This window comes from Drosophila kikkawai, chromosome 2R (assembly GCF_030179895.1).
Source record: "Drosophila kikkawai strain 14028-0561.14 chromosome 2R, DkikHiC1v2, whole genome shotgun sequence".
Classification (NCBI taxonomy): Eukaryota; Metazoa; Arthropoda; class Insecta; order Diptera; family Drosophilidae; genus Drosophila; species Drosophila kikkawai.
This window is the reverse complement of record NC_091729.1, coordinates 1,322,291-1,343,337: the sequence shown is the minus strand read 5'-3', so window position 1 is coordinate 1,343,337 and position 21,047 is coordinate 1,322,291. Positions and strand designations below refer to the sequence as shown.

Sequence of the window (21,047 nt, the reverse complement as noted above, 5' to 3'; positions counted from 1 at the left end):
CCCGCCGCACAGCAGAGTTGCTCCGATCCCGCAGAGGAAATCCATTCCTAGGAGTATGTCGTCCAGTGCGTCCGACATCACAAGGAGAATGGTGGGAGTACGTTAACTCCCCAGGTAGATATTTGCCGCCAGGGCTCTAGTCAGCTCGCGGCATGTTCCGTCGGCGAGTTTCACCTGGGTACGGATGTCCCGTGTGTTCCTTCCGTTGTCCAGCATTTGTGCCAGACCTTCACTGATGAAGCTATGTGTAGCTCCGGTGTCCAGGGTCGGTGTCCGTCGCCCCTCCATGTGGATGGTAGCGCGGATGCGTCCCTGGTACTGATGGAGAGTGTCTCCTTTTGGCTTCGTGAGTATGGAGGGTTCCTCGGGTGATTCCCGGTCACACGAGGCCCTTGCCCGTTTCCCGACGATGGCTGGCGGAAACAGTCGATCGTCCTGCGACCTCGTTGACCGCAATCCCAGCAGAATAGAATCCGTGGATTCCTACACTCGGCTTCGAAGTGTCCGGATTGGCCGCAATTCCGGCAGGCGTCGCGAACGTTGACTGCTTCCGGTCGTGGTGATACCACGCTCTGGCTGGTACAAGCGTTCCGGCTAAGGGAACCGTTGAGGGCGTTGCCTGAAGAGGGCGCCTGTTGAGCTCGTCGAGTGGGCATCCTGTCCCCGTCTGCTGCGTAGCTGGCTCCTGTGGCCTGTCGTTGAGTCGGGATACGGTTCTCGGGCGTTCGCCCGCCTCGGCTGCGTGTCTCCTCGTAGTTGGTCACGAGTTGCGTTAGTTCGGTCAGCGTACGGAAATTCTGCCTCCGTGTGTAGAGTTGATATTCCGGTAGCATGTTCTCATAAATCCTCTCCAGTTCCTTGTCCGAGGAGAATCCGGCCGGCGCATCTGCAAACGAATGTCGATAAGGTATTCCTTAAATGGTTCGTTGGGCTTCTCATCCTCCAACCGCTGATAGTATCGCAGTGGCAAGAAGAAATCGAGGAATTGTCGGCGAACCTCGACCCAGCTGGCTTGTTGGAGTCCGCTCGTGCGGAACCAACTTTCGGCCCGGCCGGTCAACAGCACCACCAGGGCTTGAGCCAGATATCTCCGGTCGATCCGGCAGGTATCGGCACGCTCCTCGATGTGTTCTATGAACCCAAGTGGATCCGTCGTTCCATCGAACGAAAGGCCCCACTTTGTCATCCTGTCGATCAGGATTGCTCCCAAGCCGGCGTCGCCCGGTGGCCGGTGACGTACTACGTGGTAGAAAAAGCGAAGGTGGTACCAACGATGCCAACGTGGTCGGTTCTGGCGATATGAGGGACGGGTCCAGCAGGATAGGCGACTTCATTTCACCCGTGGGTGCGTTCCCGAACCGGCGTTCCAGTTACTCGAGTCGATCCTGAATTTCCTCGGAATTGCTACGCTGCCGCGAAAATGCTATGAACCGCGCACGTTGCTCGTCCACAGTGCCGCTTCGTTCGAGTCCGAACTCGCCGAGGATTAGAAGCCATCCTCGCCTCCATCTTTTTACGATAACTTATCCAAGTGACGCCCATGGTTCACAGGATACGCGGAGAACAAGGATCAGAAATAACAACAGGGCTCGAGTGAGTGGAAATGGCGGGATACTTCATTAGAACCTTGAAAGAAACCACTATATCTGTAATTTGGCTTGGATTTTGCTTGGATTATTTTGGTAATACGACTACGGTCACACCGACCGTTAAAGGTAACCAAAACAAGAAAGGAAGCTAACTTCGGCACGCCGAAGTTTGTATACCCTTGCAGATTGGTTTTGATGTTTATATTATAGATATAAATGTTGAAAACACTCACAAAATAGAGTTTCATTACAGTTTACCTATACTTATTATGTTTACAGTTAGACAGTTACAGTTTTACATTCCCAGCTTTACATATTTAATACAATTACCGATCGCTTCTATGGCAGCAATATGATATATTTGTCCGATTTTTATGAAGTTTATACCAAAATTCTAGAACAATAAAAAAAGCCTATATCTCAGGGTAGATAAAAATACGTTGAAAAACAACGAAGCAATAATTTTTTTCCTATTAATTTCCCGATCGTTCCTATGGCAGCTATATCATATAGTCGTCCGATTTTCATAAAATTTTTACCAAAATTCTGAAATAATATAAAATGGCTATATCTAAAAAATGATGGAAAAATATTGAAAAACAGCAAAGTTATAATTTTTTTCCTAAAAATTTATCGAACATTTGTATGGCAGCTATATGATATAGTCGTCCGATCCGGCCCGTTCCGACATATATAGCAGTGAGAGCATATAGAAGACTATATGCAAAGTTTCATTCAGATAGCTTTAAAACTGAGGGACTAGTTTGCGTAGAAACGGACAGGTGGACAGACGGACAGACGGACAGACGGACAGACGGACATGGCTAGATCGACTCGGCTGTTGATGCTGATCAAGAATATATATACTTTATAGGGTCGGAAACGTCTCCTTCACTGCGTTGCAAACTTCTGACTGAAATTATAATACCCTGCAAGGGTATAAAAAAAAGGGCTCCATTCGCGGCGTATTACTATGAATTTCTGAATTCCTCGTCGAAGTATTCTTGCATAAATAAATGCAGAATCCTTTAAATTTATGTTTTTAACCTATGATGCTTACAATTTTTTTAATTATTTAATTATTATTATTATTATAAATTTTAATTAATTTTACAGCGCAAGAACCTTGCCCCCGCAAAACATTATTATTCCTAATTTTCTAATATTTTTTCAGTTCAAAAAACCAGCGAAATGATATAAAAATAAAATTCTCATTGTGAGACCATACTGTCAATGAGCTGGCTAATACATTTTTCAATTACAATTTTCTTCATTAAACCCGTATTTTGTTATCGAGAATCTAGTATTTTTATGTAGATCTATCGATTATCGCGCCAATGAAGTAGCTAATGCATTATTCTAATGCATTAGAGCGCCATATAGTCGTCTTGCTCGCACTTGTGTAAAACGCTGTAGCGCTGTCAAATCTTTAATGAAGTCTTTAATTAATGTATTTATTCTTCGATTATTATTTATTCGATTTTAGTATTTATTTTATTCGCTTGGTATATTCGTTTCTTCGGCGGTTATTTCCTTTTATTCAAATCCTATTATTCCTTTCCTCGAATTTATTGTTTTAGGATATCTGGATTTCTTTAATTTATTATTAGGTTGTTTGGTAATGACATACCGGTTTTTACATTCAAATTTCGCACTTCGCTTGTGAAGTCAAATATAATCGTACATGGCAATGTATCTCGTTTGAAAGGTATTGGTATCACCTTTAAAATGATATATATATATTGTTTGCATGAGCTTCTACGTTAAAAAGTTACAATCGATTGAAATGGAGTTCACAAACGCAGAAATTTGGGCAGTTTTGAAAATTTATTTCGCACAGGGAAAAACTGCTGCGGAATCTCGCCGACAGATTATTGCTGTCTTAGGAGATAACAAACAGTTGTTTAGGCGATTCCAAAGGGGCAATTTTGATACCGAAACACCCAAGCCTTCCTGACGACCAGTGACCGTTGATACGGATAAAATCATGGAAATAGTGGATCGAGATCGTCATGTGACTATTAGAACCATCGCAGAGGAGCTGCAACTAAGCACAGAAACAGTCCATAGGCATTTAAAGTCAAAAAATTTAACAAAAAGCTCGATGTAAGGATGCCTCATAAGTTATCCCAAAAAACCCTTTTTCAACCGTGTATCAATCTGAGAATCTTTGTTGCACCGTAATAAAGTCGACTCATTTCTGGATCGGTTAGTCACTGGTGATGAAAAATGGATCACATATGACAACATAAAGCATAAAAAATCTTGGTCGAAGCACGGTGAGTCGTCTCAAACGGTGGCAAAGCCAGGACTGACGGCTCAGAGTGTATGGTGGGATATCAGAGGAATTATCCATTATGAAGTGTTGCCCTATGGCCAAACCATCAATTCTGACCTGTACTGTGAACAACTAGAGAGATTGAAGATTGCACTTGAACAGAAGCGGCCAGCCATGGTGAATCGTAAGGGCGTTGTGTTCAATCATGACAACGCCAGGCCCCATACATCTTTGGTGTCGCGTCACAAGCTACGGGAGCTTGATTGGGAAGTGTTAATGCATCCACCTTATATTCTGGACATTACCCCAAGCGATTACCATCTGTTTTTGGCCATGCAAAATTTTTCGATGGACAAAAATTGAGTTCAAGGGAGGATTGTGAAAATCGAATCGCTGAGTTTTTTGACAGTAAAGACAAGGACTTCTTTAGGAGAGGCATATACAAGTTACCATCAAAATGGCAGAAAATCATCGAAGACAACGGTACATAAAGCACTAAAATCGGACAATGCTAACTATGTTAATATCGTCGTCAAAAATCAATAAAGAAACCGGTATGTCATAACCAAACAACCTGATATTTTATTTGGGCTTATTTAATTATTCATTAATTATTATTTCGGTTTATTATTTGAATTATTTATTTATTTGAATCCTTATTATTTTATGATTTTTATTTTATTTTATTCTCGGCGGCAGGGTCTCGCAGGGTCCTTTAAGGGTTCGCGGGTGTCCTTAACGTGGTTGAAGGATATTGAAAATCTTCCCGATGTGGGCAAGGATACGACGATAAGTTTGATGAGTTCATTTTTAAAGTGTAAAGTCTGAGAGCGATGTGTATTTAATGAGCTGATCTTCCGAAGTGTGTTCCTCTTAGCGAGGGTCCCCGGTTTTATATTAATGCTTAAGCTAGCCGACGCTGCTGCCACGGGCAGAGCAGAACTGGAGATGTGTGTTGGCCACGTGTGTGTGTGTGTTTCTGGATGCGTCCCTCTGCCGGCGTTGACGCTGGCAGTGACGTTGACTATGATTTTTGGCGGTAACTTTGCTGCTTGCTTTTGCGACGACGCGCCGTATGCACCAATGGAAAATTTTCTACGAGTATTTATCTATTCCCTTTCCCCTTTTGTTTCGCCGATTTTTGCCGGCGACTGTGCGCAGGGACACGCGGGACAGAAAAAATTCTACACTCGCAAAAACGAATGTGACCAAAAATATATATATAAACTATATTTCCTGAGATTAAATTTTTTCTATTCTTGTCCTCTTGAAGTTTGGTTAAAATCGGATATCTTTATCTTATAGCTCCCATACAACATTTTTATAAAATGATTTTTTTCCAAGGGCTAAAATTAATTTTTGATCTCTCAATGAGAATGTTGGTGAAATATAAGTGCCCAAAAATTAAAAAAAGAATTATTAACTTATATATTGGGTATTTTATTTATTTAGCAACAAATCACACAGCTTAAGGGGGGTAAGGTTAATTCGGTGCAAAACTGCCCACTGTTCAAAAAATGTTTTGGCGAAACGGCTAAAGTTAGCTTAATGAATTAAATACAATTAACAAAATATTTGAACAATTATTTTTTAATTTTTGTATTAAAAAATATTTACAGGCCTACGCGAGGCCTACTACATCCTGACCTAACTGTCCACAAAAACGTCCGATATAAAAAAAATGTTATGTATTCCTTAAAGAATAATTGCCCCAAGGTACTTAGCAGACGTTTTTATTTTTAAAATTTTTTCCCGATTTTTTATCAAAATTGGAAGTCAAAAGCCGGATTTTCGACTAAAAAACTAAGTTAATTTGTTAAAAAAATATATTAACATTAAAATTTAAAAAAGCTTGACTTGAGTACCTGTAAAATTAAATTTTAAAGTTAAAACCTTACCCTCACCTGTGTTAGTATTTTTCCGATTATATTAACCTCTGCAAATTTCTGCATCTGATTTTAGGCACACAGTACCCTAAAAGTCAGACGAACACATTAACATACATATTATTTGTGGCATTTCGTGGCATCACAACTAAAACTTTAACTAAACATGAAAAAGTACGTTAACAAAATAGACAAAAATGGGTTAATCGCTATAAAATACACAAATAATATTTAATTAGTCAGATAACTTTCATAAAACCAATTTATTAAAGTTAATACCTTCAACTTTAAAATGCATTTTAAATAATTAAATTTGGAGAATTTTTTCGAACGTCCGACCACTTTGAACTTCGCTTTTGTTTTGACGAAAAGCTCACTAAACGCAGCTGCAGCAGCAAAATTGAACACGTGATCACACTTTGCATTCTATTTTTAGAATGTCCCGTTAGAATTCCGGAAAAAACTAGTTTGCAATAACAAAATGTAGACAATTTAGAGACAAATTCTTTACATTTTGACTAATTATTTTCAAGTCAATTTTTCGATTTATGGCCTACTCACAGTGGCCGATTTGGCTGTTCTAGCGACAGAAATGGAATTTCATAAAAAGTAACGATAAATTTACCAAGTATGAAATTTTTATCAAATCTTTACCTAAAAAGAAATTAAACTTTTCACCTTTAATTTAAAATAATTTTTTATTTAAAATTTTTTTTTTAACTTAAAAATTTTTTTTTTATTTTTTATTTCTTTTTTTAAATATTGAATGAGTTTGTATTTTGTTTTCAAAGATGTCATTTAAAAGAAAGCCACAAACAAATATATTTCAATTTTCCGAGTCTGAATCGGAATTTTCTTCTTGCATATGTAGTCTACAAGTAGATTTTGACCTTTAATGTCAAATGAAACTGCTTTGCTCGAACTATTAGCCGCACTTTTGTTTAAACTTGTTATTAGTGGATCCGACGATACCAACAATAAGTGCAAAAGATCCTTCATTGTGTTAGACCGAGAGTTTTTGCGAGTATGGTTCAACCAAAAATTTCTTAAGTAATGTTTGCTGAAAATATCCTAAACTTTAGCAGGGGCAAGTAAGGGCAGCTGATCTTGGTTAATTTACACACTAAACGAACCATAGTTTAGCAAAGTTATACAGTTTTTGCGGGCCGGGACGAGCTTCACAAAGATTTAGTCTACAGAAGCTGAAACATGCTTTTAAAAAGGGGGCTACAAACAGTGATGGTTTTAAACATAAACTACAAATACAACATCTACTCACAGCTCACAAAACATTAATTTTCTTATTCTACATACCTTAAGCTTTAAGAAAATGGAGAACTTGTTTCAAAAAAGGTGAAATCTAATAAAATGTCGCAAATATAAAATAGAGTGCAGCAACCGAGGTATAAGCTCTGAAAAATAGTGTGCTACCATATGTTGACTTTGATTGTTAACAGCTGATCTATTTAATCGCTATGATCGGTTTTAGTATTTTTTGTGGTATATATGATTATATTACTATCGATAGAAAAAAAAAAAAAATTAATTTTAACAGTTGAAAATATTCTTAATCTGCCGCTAGAACAGCAAAATCGGCCACTGTGCTACGGGCGCATACTTTCATACTTGTTGCTTGGTCACCATCATGGATTCCAGGTTGTTTTGTGGCTGCCCTGGGGCCTGCTGAGCATTTACTGAGTTTGAGGGGAGTGGATTTTGCATATCTGTCCGCAGAGCTTCGGCGTAAGAGATGCCCGTGGGGGCATTTAGCGGACCAAAAGAAGATCTGGCTGCTTTGGCAAAAAATACATGTGGAGTAGTTTTTGAATAATAATACACATTTTGTATATTTTGTTGGCGTGTAGCTGTCACTCGTCGCATGCGACTCTTCTGCTCCTTGTACACCACACAGCCTCGGTAGTTAGCTGTATGGTTTCCTCCACAGTTTCCACATTTTTTCGTGTTGGGGTCTTCTTTGTTCGCAGAGCAGTGTGCGGAGTTGTGGAAGTCTCCACAGACTACACAGACTGACCGAAGGGTGCAGTATGTCCTTGTATGTCCATACTCATGGCAATTCGTGCATTGCACAGGACCGTTTCGTTTGTGCGGTTCTTCCACGGTGATTCTACGATGCAGTAGGAACTTCAACTTGTAGATCGGGTGAACTTCGTTCTTCTTTAGGGTTTTACTATCTGGCTCAAGTTGGACTTTGAAAAGTGGTTTTTGTTTATAATGTTGCTAACATTCTTGGCAAAGAAACCCTTGCCTTTCAGGGCTTCTAGTATCTAAGAGGGGGCGACTTATGGTTCAATTCCTTTTAGCACTACTTGCAGTCCCGTGCTGCTTTTTAGTTGGTAAGTGTAAAGGCTCTTTTTTGATTCTTTCAGGTATTTAGACACGGCCCGGAAGTGTTCCATCGAAGCCGGTGGTTCGTTTTGAATTTGATTTTTTGCACATCCTTCTGTTGTGGTGTTGAGGGCCTGGCTGCAGTCACAAGTACCTCTACCAGAGCGGAGGTGGTGGAGTCGATGTCGGCTTCAGTATTGAGCTGGGGGGCTAGCTCTATGTGGAAACTCACATACTTTTTGTATTTCATCCAATTTGTTCTGTGCGACGTCAACCTGTGAGAGCGATCCGTAGTTTCTGGGCTTTGAAGGAGGGTTATCAACAGCGGCGAGTGATCTGAAGAAAGGTCCGGAAGGGCCTTGGCGTTTATTAAATTGTGTGGGATGTTTTTTGTCACCGCAAAGTCAATTAGATCAGGTATCTTTCTGGGGTCTGCTGGCCAATAGGTGGGGCTACCAGGGGAAACGTAGTCCAGTTTATTTCTCACATTGATGAGAGCGTTGTCTTCCCTTGGGGGTCACGAGGCGGGATCCCCAATGCGTGTGCTTGGCGTTGTAATCTCCTGCAGCTATGAAACGATCTCCAAGAGAGTTGTTAAAGTCCATGAATTGGCCTTCAGAGATTGTAAAGCGAGGTGGGCAGTAGACAGCAGAAATGCAAAGGTTGCTCATTTTTGTTTTTGTTGATAATGTTGCTAACATTCTTGGCAAAGAAACCCTTGCCTTTCAGGGCTTCTAGTATCTCAGAGGGTGCGACTTCTGGTTCAATTCCATTCAGCACTACTTGCAGTCCCTTGCTGCTTTTTAGTTGGTAGGTGCTTCCTGCAGGTAATTAGACACAGCTCGAAAGTGTTCTTCTGTTTTGGTTTGAACTTTAGTTTCGCAAATGTTCCCTTTAATAATCGGAACAACATGAAAATTTCCGTCCCCGACCACCGCAACAATTTTGTTGACCAGGGCGTTTGAACTTTTCTCCCTTATATATATAGGTGGGGGCTTTGACTGTTTTTGAGTCTCCTGCTCCGGCTCTGCTGGGTTATTCTCATCAGCTAGCGGGGAAAATTTGTTGGAGTTGGTGACACGGTTGATCTTAGGTTTGTTACCAACCGTATTATGTGGGCTGAGCTTACGCTTATTTTGGATGTAGCGATCCATGCCAGTCTGTATGGCCGGAACCGCTTGTTGCTTATCGGGGCTCACGGTTTTTGTTACCAAAGAACTTGGCGCTGCGGCCGTTGGCACCGATTTTGCAATATTGGTCGTTGGTTTAGTTGTTCTTGTTGCTTTTGCTGCGTTTGCAGAAATTGCAGCTCTGCTTGTTGTAGGTGCGTCTTCCATCGAAACCGGTGGTTGTGGGGTTTGGCATTGGGAGCTCCAAGATGTAGGAGCTGGAATGAGTAGGGCGGGTGAGCAAGAGCGCGCTCTCGTGCCGTCGGCGGTCAGTAGAGCCGGGTTGGGCTTGGTAGACGTTTTTTCTGCTTCGTTGTCGCGAGTTTCTTTGGTTTACAGAGGTTCTACGCTCATTCTTTTGATCGCCGCTCATTATTTTGTGCTTGTTACGCGTGGCACCATATAAATGAACTTTGCAGCTCAAAAACACGTCTCACGCACTAGTGTCCGTATGTCATACGCACTGTAGGGCTTGGCCTAACTGACAGTACGTAGTTTAGGGTTCCAAATTTATTTTTTTACCATGGAAAACACTAAAAGAATGAATGAATGAGGCACGTCTGCACTCGATGAAGGTCGAATGCGTTGATTTAGTTGATGCTGTTGCTTTTGATGCGATTGCAGAAATTGTAGCACTGCTTGTTGTTGTTGCGTCTTCCATCGAAGCCGATGGTGCGGAGGTTTGGCAATGATAGCTCCAAGATGTAGGAGTTGGAGTGAGTGGGCGGGTGAGCAAGAGTGCGCTCTCTTGCCATCGGCGGTCAGTAGAGCCGGGTTGGTCTTGGTAGACGTTTTTTCTGCTTCGATATCGCGAGTTGAGAAATAAGCGAAACAACCGTTTTTTTGGTTTACCGCGTAGCGGTCGTCCGTAGGCACGTCTGCACTCGATGAAGGTCGAAGGTCGAAGAGATGCTGTAGAAGAAAGGAAGTCGAAAAAAGAGTTCACCGAAACATTCATATTTTCATGAGTTGTTTAATATAATTGTCAAAGAAAGCTACAAAAGTCGTCTAAATTTGAATATCAGTTGCGAAAGTCGCCTACATTCCTATTTTCTGGAGTGGTTTTATATAATTGTCAACGAAAGCTACGAAAGACGTCTAAAGTCGGATATCAGTTGTCAATGTTGCGAAAATTGCCTACAGTTACCTTTTTAAAAATTATTTACATATCTTCTTCAAATGTCATAGTACATTGTCATTGTAATACATTTTGTACTTTTTAACATAATTGTTCGGCTGGGGGGAAACTTCTCGATTCACTTCCGTAGAATAAGTAGGAAAAAAAAACACTTCCCGCGCCGCAGTCACGGAACACCAAAGAAAAAATCACCACCAAAATGAATACCGCAAGAAAAAGTAGTAGGCCGGGGGGGCGTGGTTAGTTTCAATGGTAACGAGGACTTGGTCCGCTTTATTCGATTTCATAATAGTATTTAAAAATGTACAAGCGGGAGTGAGAGATCAGAACCGCCGATCACCCAGAGTCGAAAGCGTCCGCTAGAAGAGCGAGAGCGCAAGCTGCGCAAGAGCGCAAGCTGAGAGCGAGAGCGCGCTGAGGAGCTTTGATGAAGCGGGAGCGCTTCGAAATCGCGCGGGGGGGAAACGAAAGCTCCTGACCTGAACATTCCGCCCCCCTTGCAATCACTAGGGTAGCAACATAGTCTGCTCCTCATTACGGCGTGTGACAGGCCCCGGACAGGACCCATCCAAATACGGAGCTTTGGGCCACCGGCAATCCATCCTGTACTTTCAGGAACCCAGGCTGCATCACTTTAGGGTACACATCCGCGCCCAGGACGACGGAGATCGTAGCCTGAAGGTAAAAACGTTCGTCAGCTAAGGTGATGTCCTTGAAGTAATCCCGCACAGACTCATCCAACTGTCGGATCGGAGTGCGGACGCGCACGTGCGGCTCCACTTTGAAAACGAGATCGAGCCGGACATGGGCGTTCGTTTTCGAGCCGACGGTGGCTGAACAGATCTGTTCAGCGCCCACCGCTGTCGTTGAAAGTCGCAAAGAAGTCGCCAGCGACGCGTCAATGCAGCTCATCGGCGTGCATGGGTCGATAAGCGCCGCTGTGTCGAACACTCGCATCCCGGTGTCAATCCGCACCAGCGCGGTCGGGAGGAGGTTCACGCTGTGTCGCTGAAGCAAAGTGGCCAGTGAAGGCCCTGTCGAAACTCCCTGCGTGGCGAATGGAATGCCGCGGTTCGTGGAGAGGCCGACGAATGCCGTGGAGAGGCCGAAGAATGCCGAGGAGAGGCCGAAGAATGCCGAGGAGAGGCCGAAGAGAGTTGAGGAGAGGCCGCCGAGCGCCGAGGAGAGGTCGAAGCGTGGTGAAGAGAGGTCAAAGCGTGGTGAGCAGAAGCTGGAGCGCGACGAGAGGGCGGCGTCAACTGACGCGAACGGCGTAAATACAGCGGCTGCTCCTGCATATGCAGCAGTGTGTGGTGCTCTCCGTTGCAGATCTTGCACCTATCGCCACGGTGGCACGCTCCATCCGAATGCTCGTGAGCCAAGCAGTTGGCGCAATAGCGATTCGCGAGGACCGCGCGGAGCCTCTTTTCGATGCTCAGCCGCAAGAATCTGCGGCACTTCCGTAGAGGGTGGACTCCGTGGCAGACTCGGCAACGGTAGGAATTTATACCTCGTGTACGTCTGCTCTCCATTTCGACGGCGCTACGTAGACGTGGGAACATTGGTTATAATCTGGAGTAGGATACAAAAGAAAGAATTAGTATGGAGTCGAAAATATGACTTAGAACTAGCGAAAGAAGCAAACTACGGAGTAAGGATACGGCTAGTTATTGAGATTTTTCGGAGGTCGCCCCCCGAAGCAATACGACTTTTGCGACAGGGCGCTTAACGATTCCCCGAGCAGTACAAATATTCACTACTCGGACATGACCATCGGGTCCGGGAAACACGGAATCAATCCTGCCGAGCCGCCACTCATTGGATGGCAGATTATCGTCCTTGATTATAACCATCTCGCCCACCTCGAGATTTCTTGTGGGGACTTGCCACTTTGTTCGCTTGTGGAGCTCCTTGAGGTACTCTACCTTCCATCTCAGGCGGAATTGCTGATGAAGGGCCTTAAGGTGCTGCCACCGGTTGATAATAGAAGTGGACGCACCCTTAATTTCGGGTTCGACGGTGGCGAGAAGGGGTCCACCTACGAGAAAATGACCTGGCGTGAATGCTAACAAGTCTGTGGGGTCTTCGGGCATCGGGGCGATTGGACGCGAATTTAGACAGGCCTCAATCTTGGCCAGCAATGTGGAAAGTTCTTCGAACGTATACTTTCGAGTGTGCTGTGGATTTATAAAACAGCGTCTTGAAGCTTTTAACTCCAGCTTCCCACAATCCTCCCATGTGCGGGGCTCCTGGGGGTATGAATTGCCACAGGAGTTCCTGGTGACTATAAGCATTCGTCACGGACTCCTTGACAGCTTGCAGAAATTCACGCGACAGCACTGCGGCTGCACCAACAAAGGTCTTCCCATTGTCCGACTGAACTTGTCGAGGGCACCCTCTTCGCGAAAGGAATCGGGCGAATGCTGCGAGAAATTTCTCTGTTGTGAGGTCCGAAGTAGGCTCTAAATGGATGGCCTTCGTGGAGAAACATACAAACACCAGCACATAGCCCTTGGTAATCAGGCAGGCTCTCCCGGTGTAGTTCTTTATGTCAAACGGTCCGGCATAATCCATGCCTGTGTACGTAAATGGCCGCGAAAAGGACGTTCTTTCCTTCGGTAATTCGCCCATCAGTTGAGTCTGCAACTTCTTTTTGTGGATCACACATATTTTGCAGGAGAAAATTACTGACTTGACTAAGTTCTTGACCCTTGGTATCCAGAATTTTGAGCGGATCAGGCGTACCATTAGCTGATTACCGCCGTGCAAGGATATGCGATGCGTAAAGGATACAAGGAGACGCGCCAACTGACAGTTGTATGGAAGAAAGATCGGATGCCGTTCATCATATTAGAGGACTTCGGAGGCCGTCACCCGACCACACGCCCTGATGAGGCCGTGAGGATCAAGGAAAGGATTCATGTTCTTAATAGAACTGGACGCTGGAATTGGCCGCTTTTGGCTCAGGCAGGCATATTCAAGCGCAAAGTGTCTGCGCTGGGTCATGAAAATTAGGAGTCGCTCAGCTGTGGAAATCTCTGTATTGGATAGCTGCAGCTCACCTGGAATAGGTCGTTTTTGCGCGCGCTGGATGAAGCGCTGAACTCGAAAACTCGTAGTGCCTTGTCGAGCTTGGAGAACCGCTCAAGCATGTCCTGCTCCGGGCATGCTAAATGGCAACGTATGGGTCGCTTCTCGATGTCGATGTCGGAAACTGATTCATAAGGTGCAGGCCAGGAGTCTTGTGGCTGAGCTAGCCAGGAAGGCCCATGCCACCATAGCTCACTGGTAGCCAACTCTTCAGCCGCTACTCCACGACTGGCTAGATCTGCTAGGTTGTGCTCGGAACGCATGTGAGACCACTGGCTGGCATCAGTATTTTGAGCGATTTTAGTGACTCTATTTGCGACGAAGGTCGTCCACTGACATGGTGGCTTGTTCAACCATGCTAGCACAATAGTGGAATCAGTCCATAGAAAAGATTCTATACGACCGAAAGGAATCTGAGGCAGAATTGCAGTCCACAAGTCTGCCAGAAGGACGGCTCCACACAGTTCTAGACGCGGGAGCGAGACGGTTTTTACCGGAGCGACTTTGGTCTTTGACGTTAGAAGATTTGATGAAATGATTCCATCACGCTGGATGCGAACGTAAATCGCTGCGCCATAAGCCTTTTGGGAAGCATCGCAGAAACCATGGATTTGGACTTGTACACCTGGTTGAAAATGGGTACATTTCGCGGGATGCGAACTTGGTGGAGGAAACTGTAGCTCCGAAGGAAATCATGCCAGCGATGTAGTAGTTCTGCAGGAAGAAACTCATCCCATTCGACGCTGGCTAACCAGATATCCTGCATCAGGATTTTGGCCTGAACCACAAATGGGGAGAGCCACCCAGCTGGGTCGAACAATTTCGCGATTTGGGATAAGATGTCGCGTTTCGAATAGTTTGCCTGAATGGTGACCTCTGTTGGGACAAAGTAGAACTCATCCGTCGTAGCGTTCCACCGTACTCCCAATGTCTTAGTGGTGCTGACCTCTTCGAGATCAAGAAAATCAGTCGAAAGTAGATGCTCTTTAGGGGTGCACGTTCATTCGATGTCCACTTGCGGAGAGGGAATCCAGCTGAGTTCAGAGCTGCTTGCAGCTCCTGAATGGCTAAAATAGCTTCAGCTTCTGTATGGGCTCCTGCTAGCACATCGTCGACATACATATAATTTGAGATTATATGCGACGCCCGTGGATATTGGGCGTTGACATCGTCGGACAATTGTTGCAGTGTTCGTAGGGCCAGGAAAGGGGCACAATTCACTCCAAACGTGACCGTCTGAAGCTCGAAGTCGGATATATCCCCTTGGCCATTTCAAAAGAGAATCCTCTAAAACTGAGTGTGCTCTTGGTTTAGGAGAATTTGCCGATACATCTTGGTGATGTCGGCATTGAAAACGAATTTAAACGTCCGCCACTTCAGGATTTGAAGAGTGATCGGACTGCAGTACTGGCCCTGGATACAGAATGTCATTAAGGCTGTTCCCATTGGAAGAAGGACTGGATGCGTTGAAAACTACACGAACTTTCGTGATCGCACTTTCGGGCTTGAATACTGCGTGATGGGGTAGATAGAAATTTATCTTGTCGGTATTCGGAGGCACCGGCTTCATATGGCCAAGATCGATATATTCTTGGATCACTGAGTCATAAGTGTCTTTGAGAGCGGGCTCCTTCTTCAAGCGAGTCTCATTCCTCAGAAACTGTGCGAGTGCGGAACTCCTCGAATGCCCCAAGTCAATGTGCTCTGAATCTTTGAAGGGCAGGGATACTATATATTTCCCGTCGCAGGATCTGGTAGTTGTTCGGACGAAAAAGTCTTCACACAACTTGTCCGTCTCCTTTACCAGTCTACATGGAAGGTCCTCCACCTCCCAAAATTTTGTGAGAAGTGTTTCCATGTTGCTTCGGACTCTATGGATATTTGTGTGGTAAAAGACGAAACCCTACTAGTGGTTGAAGACACTGGGCCGGTCAAAATCCACCCGAAAATGGTCTCTTGCGCTAATAAAGACCCCCATACGTTTGGCCTCCAGCCTGATAGCAGGACAGACGGAAGAATATCCGCACCTAGAAGAAGGTCTATCTGAGACGGCTGGAAAAACGACGGATCTGCCAATGGCATATTGGGCAGCCTATCAAAAATGCTTCGATCAATTGTGCTTGTCGGAAGATTGCCGGCCAGGTTCGGCAGCACAAACGCCGTCGTGTCGATCTTGAGCATAGGTTTGGCCGGAGTGACCATCTGGAAATGACACATTTTTTGTGAGACACCGGAATTGGCTTGGTTGAGCCCTGTGACTCTTGTCGTTACGGCTTGAAATGGAAGTCTAATCCGGTTGGCAAGCCTCTCAGAAATGACAGTGCCTTCGGAGCCTGAATCTATCAGGGCACGTGCTGGAAAATTCTCTCCTCGGTGGCACACATGAACTATGGCCGTACCTAGAAGTACTCCTTGTTGGTTGGAGGCGAAATGAACTGACGTGTTTGAGATTGGCTGCTCAGGAGGGTGAGCCGGCGCTGTGCTAACAGCATTAGACGGATTATCTTTGTGCAAGAGCGTATTATGCCGTCCCCTGCATGTGAAGCAACTATGCCTGCTCGTGCATTCACGAAGATTATGTCCCCTTGCAAAGCAATTAAGGCACAATCTCTTTTGCTTAATATATGATGCTCTTTGTGGTTGAGTCGAGGACAAAGCCGAACTGGATGAGGCTCTCTGGAGCAGAGATCACAAAATCGTGCGCGTGGCCCGACTTGTGTCTCGAAGGTATTTACCCTCCTTGGTTGTGCACTTCTGGGCTCCCTTGAATGCTGTGTGCTGGAAGAATTGGGTCGAACATCCTCAATTGCTTCCAACGTGCGATATCTCTCCTCGAGAAAGGAATTCATTTCTTCCCAGGCTGGGATCGCGGACTTATTGGTCAAGGACTGCTCCCATAACGAGAGAGTGACCTTCGGCAACTTGGAGGAGATTAGAAAAAATAGAAGGCAGTCCCAATTTTCCGTGGAAATTTGTGAATGCTCGAGGGCTATCAAGCACCCTTGAATTGTGCTCTGCAGATCTTTCAAGGCCGTGCCTGATTCACTGCTTAGGGTCGGAAGACTAAACAGGATTTTTAGTTGGCTGTTTACCAACAATCGCTTATTTTCAAAGCGATTCTGAAGCGCTGACCACGCGGATTGGAACCCATCATTAGTCAGCGGAGACTTGGCCACAATGGCGTGAGCTTCGACGCTAGTTTTGGCGTTTAAGTGGAAAAGCTTTTCCACTGGAGTTAACCTGGAATTATTTACATAAATGGCCGTAAACAGGTCACGAAAAGTGGGCCAGCGCAGATAATCTCCGTCAAAGATCTCTGTATCGCATGGCGGGAGACTGCAACCCCTCGAGAATGTCTCTGTCGGCGGAGCTGTTCTTGGCGGTGAAGTGGGGGCGGACATACGGTCGATGTCTTCATCTAGCTTCGAAGCACATCTTTCGTACACCGCATAGCAGTGCTCATATTTATTTTGAAGTAGCGGAAGATTTCCGCTACCTCCCTCGCGAAGAGCTGCTTTGGAAGCGGTTTCATACTCCCGTTCAACCTTTTCCCATAAGGATTGTATCTGATCCAGACGGATCTTTAAGGTAAATGAACTAGGCTCGGAAGGGGATGCCGTAAATATCTGGCTTTCAAAATTGCTAAGACGGTCGCTAGTTGCTATGAACTCAAGCAAAATACTGTCTAAAGTGCTCTTGGCTTTGGATCTCAAATTACTTGACGGTCCCGCGCCCGTGTTTCTCGGACTCGGTTCCCGCCTTTGACTTCCATCTATTGTAGGCGCTAACTGCGCTCCCTCCCTCTTCTGACTCGCGTCTTGCGGAATTGATTCTTATCCTTCCGACATTTTTTTTGGATTGGATTGGCAAGAATATGCCGTAGAATTCGAATGTTAGACTTATTTGCTCCCAATACCGTCAACTAAATCGACGAAGTAGAAATGTGAGACGGTAAAAACGAAACGATATGGATGGCAAGAATATGCCGTAGAACTCGGATGGTAGATGGTGGATGGTGGAATTAACCAATCTCAGAATTGCAAGTAAATAAACTGGAAAAAATTTACTTGAAGTAGAAGCGACGATAATCGAAAATATGTGTAGAGGACTCAATATTAATTGGAGCAGATGCGACGAGAATCGAAAAAATTTGTAGTGGAACCAATATTAATTGGAGCAAATGCGACGAGAATTTTAATTTATTTGACCAAATAGCTAATTGCTGGACGGAAATGCCGAGTTGTTTATTATTTTCGTATTTAATAGTAAACCAATAAATGAAAAAAAATATATATATATATGGAGTACCCTTGACAATTGCGGATATTTAATCGAGTGCAAAACTTTAAAAAGTATTTAATGATCAATTATTAATTAATAAAAATATTAAGTATAAGGAAAAAATATATCTGAATGGTGGGATCGGAACACCTGACACCTTTCTTCTCAACTCAATGTTCGTTGGGATGCGCTGCCGGCAATGTAAAAGCTCTTGGTTATGTATGTATGTAGATGTCGCGGCGGCAGCGGAACTATGTAAGGCGCACCAATAAAATGCAGAAAAAAAGACGGACACTGGCTTACAAAGTTTTGTTTCAATATTTTGTTCTTTATTATATTATATTTTGATTTTCTTGTTTAATATGTATTTTTTTTCAATGTCGTATGTAAATGTATGTGTATGGGGAAAAAAATATAATATGGAATAATATGTGTTTTATATGGCGGAAATATGATATATGGATTTATTATAATAATATATACATATATATATATATATATGGATGTTAGCAGCGGACTGTATTATTTATTATTTGTAATTTTTTATTATCGGAATCATATTATTTTTTTTTTATTGTGCGAAATAAAATCAATGTCTTTATGTAGACCGATGTATGGACATATGTATGTATGAATTTTATTCTTGTGTCGGAACCGTTTTGTACATTGATGTACGGATAAATCCCAATATGTATAGAGGAAACCGGACGAAAAAGAATATGGGGACGTTTAAAACGGAGACGGATTGAAAAAAAATTTGCAAATTTTAGGAAATGGAAAATAAGAAATGGAAAATTCCTCAACTGCCGTTGTCAGGAAAACTCGCTCTTGGAGTCGACACGGAAAATTAATCTTGCAGCAGAGTGACCGAAATTAATTGTTCGGACTACTGCTGAAGACCGGCAGTGAGGGGGCGACGGAATAGTTCGTACTTATCTTGGGAAATAAGAAACGCCGAGAACTGCTGGTGTGGAGTTGAAAAATCCGGAATCCAAAAATCCAAAAAATCCAAAATTCGGCTCGAAGGACCAAATGTTTGGCTGGGGGGAAACTTCTCGATTCACTTCCGTAGAATAAGTAGGAAAAAAAAAACACTTCCCGCGCCGCAGTCACGGAACACCAAAGAAAAAATCACCACCAAAATGAATACCGCAAGAAAAAGTAGTAGGCCGGGGGGGGGGGGGCGTGGTTAGTTTCAATGGTAACGAGGACTTGGTCCGCTTTATTCGATTTCATAATAGTATTTAAAAATGTACAAGCGGGAGTGAGAGATCAGAACCGCCGATCGCCCAGAGTCGAAAGCGTCCGCTAGAAGAGCGAGAGCGCAAGCTGTGCAAGAGCGCAAGCTGAGAGCGAGAGCGCAAGCTGAGAGCGAGAGCGCGCTGAGGAGCTTTGAAGAAGCGGGAGCGCTTCGGAGTCGCGCGGGGGGGAAACCAAAGCTCCTGACCTGAACAATAATAATCACCTAAATAAGCTATATACGTTTTTATTTATCTTAAAATTCCATAGTGTAGTCTAGTTATGTCTTTTCTTTTTATAATGTTATTTTTTTAAATAATATTTTATTAAAATATTTTGTTTTCTCCTTTCAGAACAAAAGGGAAACATGGATATGGAAAAGTTAGTAGGTTGTTGCAATAAAGTTGAAAAATAATCGTAAGATTTTTTTTTTCTAGGTTGGAAAATAATATTTCGATTACCGGATTGTCATCATACTCATCAAATTTTCCTAATTTTAGTGTAAGTATAAAAAGTGGTGTATGTAAGATATTTTATATACATCTTACGTTATATTACCTAATATCGCCTTAATTAATCGTGGCGTAGAGTTATTACCCTGCAGTACCATTCATCAACAATTCATCAACGTTTCATCAATAGCCGAAGGGGTGTTGTTGATGATTCATCGATGAATGGCCATACAAATTACTGATGAATTTAACATGGGCATGTCATAGGCATTCATCAACAACAATTCATCAACAATTAATCAACAATTCATCGATGAATTGTTGATGAATTACTGATGAAAGGCTGATGAAATGTTGATGAATTGTTGATGATTCATCGATGAATTCTTGATGAATTGTTGATGAATAATCAACAATTCATCGATGAATCATCAACAATTCATCAACATTTCATCAGCCTTTCATCAACATTTCATCATCAATTCATCGATGAATTGTTGATGATTTTTTTTTTTCATATATACAAATAAAACTCTTAAATTTTTATTAATATTATTTATTCTAACTAATTCTATAACAAAACTAAAACACAAATATAAAAAATTAAGATTAAGCATCCATATATTAAGAGGCCTGAAGGTCTTTTTGATTCTTGGTGTTCCGCTTTTTATTCATGAAGACCAAATTTATTGCGCAGTATCTTCTCTGGAGGCTCAGTTTTAGTCACTTGGGAAATTGCATCTACAGAAAAAATTATAATTAATCAAGGGAAAATATATAATTTAATTAAATAAAATTACCCAATATATTGGCCATTACTGCAGTCTGAAAAGAAAATACATACATACATATATAAATATAATATATTAATATATTATATACATATAATAAATAAAATATTATATGTACATTTATAGGCTTCTATTTAATTAAGAACAATCTTTTTACTCACCTTTTTTTATATTTCAATATGGCCCGGAACGTAATTATTGAATTATTTGATTTCTTAATATTTTTAACACACGACACTTCTGCAGTGGAGAACACTTCAACTTGTAATGCAAAGGGAATAAGAAGAAGCAAGACGAAACCGAAAGCCGAAGACCGAACATTTCTTTCCCCCTTCTTTCGCTCTATCACCATCTCTCTCTAATTTTCGGACAGTTGCGTTTCTTAGTTTGTTTCGGACTTCAATAAACGAAGCCCATGCAAATTGTTTTTGTTTTTTTTTTGACATGCACCAACAAATCGGACTCGAAGGGAGTTCGGGTATCCGAAGGGAGTTCGGGTTCAAGTAGCAGTCGGCAGAGCGTCGATTCTGTCGACGTCGCAGTCGGCGCGTTGATGAATTGTTGATGAAAAGGCCTATTGATGAAATGTGGTACTGCAGGGTATGTTAAAAAACATACAAGAATGAGCGAAGATTGACCTCTTTGGTTACCGAACTAGTACGTTGTTTCTTTTTTTTTACTTTTCGGGTTATGTGATAGTGGGATCGATCATTAGAAATATATGTAAAGAATGCTACGAAATTATCAATGCATTCGTACTAAGTGGGTTCGAATTAATGTTTTTAATT

The 21,047-nt window shown here is 42.9% G+C and overlaps 1 protein-coding gene and 1 long non-coding RNA gene across 10 annotated transcripts in view; one reads left to right on the top strand and one right to left on the bottom strand.

Annotated features, from left to right (window-relative positions):
- Nucleotides 1-21,047, top strand: part of LOC121502033 (transcriptional regulator ATRX homolog) — a 530,985-nt gene that overhangs the window by 446,727 nt on the left and 63,211 nt on the right. For 8 of the 9 annotated variants that reach the window (XR_011444423.1, XR_011444421.1, XR_011444422.1 and 5 more), the window contains 2 exons: nt 19,370-19,397; nt 19,454-19,517. The exons of the other annotated variant lie outside the window; for it this stretch is intronic. Coding sequence is in view for 1 of the 8 variants with exons in the window: in XM_070283645.1 (XP_070139746.1) it covers nt 19,370-19,397; nt 19,454-19,517 (92 nt within the window). In the remaining 7 variants the exon portion in view is untranslated. The remainder of the gene's footprint in view (nt 1-19,369; nt 19,398-19,453; nt 19,518-21,047) is intronic. 9 annotated transcript variants of the gene reach the window in all.
- On the bottom strand, nt 20,015-20,771 carry LOC121502032 (uncharacterized). The gene is made up of 3 exons (XR_005990779.2): nt 20,421-20,771; nt 20,269-20,293; nt 20,015-20,209 (listed from the first exon to the last, which is right to left on the bottom strand). It is a non-coding gene; the product is annotated as an uncharacterized lncRNA (long non-coding RNA).